This window comes from Prosopis cineraria, unplaced genomic scaffold, assembly GCF_029017545.1.
Source record: "Prosopis cineraria cultivar Desert tree isolate PC_DT_omini unplaced genomic scaffold, ASM2901754v1 PC7, whole genome shotgun sequence".
Classification (NCBI taxonomy): Eukaryota; Viridiplantae; Streptophyta; class Magnoliopsida; order Fabales; family Fabaceae; genus Prosopis; species Prosopis cineraria.
In genome coordinates this window covers 28224341-28227563 of record NW_026555338.1, presented here as the reverse complement: position 1 = coordinate 28227563, position 3223 = coordinate 28224341, and the positions used below count along the sequence as shown (strand labels likewise).

General features: G+C 34.4%; 1 protein-coding gene across 1 annotated transcript; it reads left to right on the top strand.

The window, feature by feature from the left end:
- Positions 1–1957: 1957 nt before the first annotated feature.
- On the top strand, positions 1958–3223 carry LOC129316687 (GRAS family protein TF80-like). Its single transcript, XM_054961086.1, has one exon. The coding sequence runs from the start codon at positions 1958–1960 to the stop codon at positions 3221–3223; it is 1266 nt and encodes a 421-aa protein (XP_054817061.1).

The window sequence follows — 3223 nt, the reverse complement described above, 5'->3', positions numbered from 1 at the left end:
TCTATTGATTACTCATATTTAAAAGGAACAACAAAGTTATTAGCATCAATCTTGCCATATCATATGGCCAGCTGGAGTAGAAAAACTTGTTTAAAAGCTTCTATATATATATATATCATCCAGAACGTTAGGATTAATAATTACCTGTATTGGCTTCTGGATATAGTTCTTCAGTATCTACGCTCACAAATAACTATGTCCTTGTTTCCTGCTCCATATCTGTCTTCTTCACAAGGCATCACATAGGTTTCTCAAAATCACAACTCCAAAAGCATCCTAAGATATTTGTCTTTGAGTTATAATTAATATTTGATTACTTCGTCTCTTTCTTCATTCACATAGATTAATTAGTCAAGGTGAAATGAGAGGATAACAATCAAGACATATTTTTTGTGTCTTATTCTCTTAAAATCTCAAAAGGGATCGGAATATAATTTTTTTTTTCTAATCTCCAATTCTTTTTAATCCCCACAGTTTAAAACAATGTATGTTTTAGTCTCTGAAAAAGCGCAGATGCATGGTGCACTTGTCCGGGAAAAAAAAAAAAAATAGTGCAACTATCATTCGTCGTCAATGAATAATGGACTGACACTAACTATCAGAAATTCCCGGGACTAATTCACCAATATTCAAATTATTTTAGGTATGAAAGTAAAAATAAAAATAAATTATGAGGGCCTATTTAAAACATAAAAAATTATAGGAAGATTAATTTTTCCAACTAAAGAAATATATGTTTGTGGTATATTCTCCTTTTTGTCGGTTATACGAAAAAAAAGACATAAGAATTCAATAAATCCAAATAATTTGAAGAAAACTTAGTGCCCTTCAACGCTTGAAAAACGTATCAGCCACAAAAGCTCCATATATAAAGACCAGCTTTTGCTCTGTGTTTGAAGTCCCTGCTCTCTGAACTCTGAAGCCTACAGCGTCATCGTCATAGAAAATGGATCCTGGTATGTCCGAGCCCACGTTTGTATTTGAATGAGACACTAGTACAATTATATTCCTACTTTGTATATATTTGAGGTTGGATGTATATACATATATATATATATATGCCTTTAATTTGTATTATTATTAAATCTACACGAATATTTTTTGTTAATTTTTATTTTCTTTCTGTCCTTTTCTGTTCTCCTATATTCTATATAACACCAATAATACGGGTATATGTATTAGATACGGATATAATACTCAATTTTAAAATTTTAGCCGCATCCAGTAAATGGGAATCTAAATGTATGTCTGGTGCAATAGGCATGACCAACTTTTTTGATAATTGGACCCATTTAGTTGTTGAGAAGAAAGGAAACATAATAGAATGAGTTAATTGTGAAATAATATTATACTCGTTTAAAAATATAAGATATTTTTAACTAAATCTCATCCCCTCAATAAATTAATTATTTATTTTCAAGCTAACCCTTTGAAACAGTTAAAAAATTACATTTTTTAACATTAAATTTCTTAAAAAAAATGTACATTTTTTTATTGGAGGAAGTATTACATAATGAATTGTATAAGTTAATACTATAGTATGCTTCGTGACAAATGATATGATATCATGTAGTTTAAAAGTTATCTTCAATTGAGCTTGGTAATGCTCCAATCTGACATAAATAGTCAAAATAGGTTGTTTGGTATAATGGATTTTACTTCTTTAGAGAATCTTATTCCATCAAAATTAGTGAAACTCATATCTAGGGAATCCACTTCTTCCATCACTTCCTTCATTTAATTAAAAAAAAAAAAAAATCCAGCTCCGTGTGCAAAATGAACATGTTTTGAAACCCCATTTCAACCTTCATTTCATCTTCTTCCACTTCCAATTTTATAAAATTTCAAAATTTTAAAGTCTTTAATTATAATAAATGTTTTTAAAAGGTCCTTAAATGTCATTTTCCAATTACTCATTAATACTTCAAAATTTATCACGTTACTTCGGATCTTAGTTATGTCTTGGTGCTTCCTATTCCCTAATTCATTTCTCTCTGTCTCTCCTTCTATAGATTCGCCAAGGCAGGACCTCAAAGACATGAACGTGGAAGAAAGGGCCTTATACCTAGTTCATCTTTTGAAGACTTGTGCTAGGCATACAGAAGATGGTCAGTTCAAGAAGGCAAGCGCTGGACTTGAGTGCATTGCTAGTGTTGCTGCTCCTGATGGCGATCCAATGCAGAGGCTAGCTACTTACTTTCTTGATGGGCTTGCTTACAGGTTGGTCAAGAATATTCGTGGTGTGCCTGAAGCTCTAAATCTGTCAAATCCCTTGTCCACCTTAGCACAACAATATGCCAGAAAGTTGTTCTTTGAGTTTTGTCCATTCTTGAAGTTTTCTTATCTGATCTCCAATCAGACCATTGTAGAAGCCATGGAAGGAGAACAAGTGATTCATATTATTGATCTCAATGCCTGTGATGCTGGTCAATGGATATCCCTTCTTCATAGTTTGAAAGAACAACGACAAGGAAGTCCACTACCTTATGTGAAGATCACAGGGATTCATGAGAATAAAGGGGTTTTGGAACAAATGCGGATTCAGTTGATTGAAGAATCTGAGAAAATGAGCATCCCCTTAGATTTCTATCCCATTGAGAGCCAGTTAGAAAAACTTTGCTTTGACAAGTTGCCTGTGAAGCCAGGAGAGCTCCTTGCTGTAAGTTCTGTTCTTCAGCTACATTCTCTTCTGGCGGTTGAAGATCAGATCAGTCCTGATTCAGTCTTGCCACCTAATCCTTCGCAATTCGACTCACCTAAGATGAGGTGGTTTCTAAGTAGCCTTTGGAAACTCAAACCCAGATTGATGGTCATTACAGAACAAGAATCAGATAACAATGGGCCTTCTGTTACAGACAGGCTTGACAAGGCACTGAACTTCTATGCTGCACTGTTCCATTGCTTGGAAGGTAATGTTCCCAAAGCAAGAGCAATAGAGAGAATCATGATGGAGAGGATGCTTCTTGGGGAGGAGATAAAGAACATTATTACTTGTGATGGAGTTGACAGAAAAGAGAGGCATGGCAAGTTTTCAAATACATGGCATCCATGGCTGAAATTGGCTGGATTCAAGCGAGTGCCACTTCACTATGAAAGAATGTTGCAGGTAACAAGGCCATTGCAGAGCTATGGGCGTGGATACAAGTTACTAGAGAACAATCAATGTCTGCTCACATGCTGGAATGATCTTCCACTCTATTCTATATCAGCCTGGAGGTTCTAA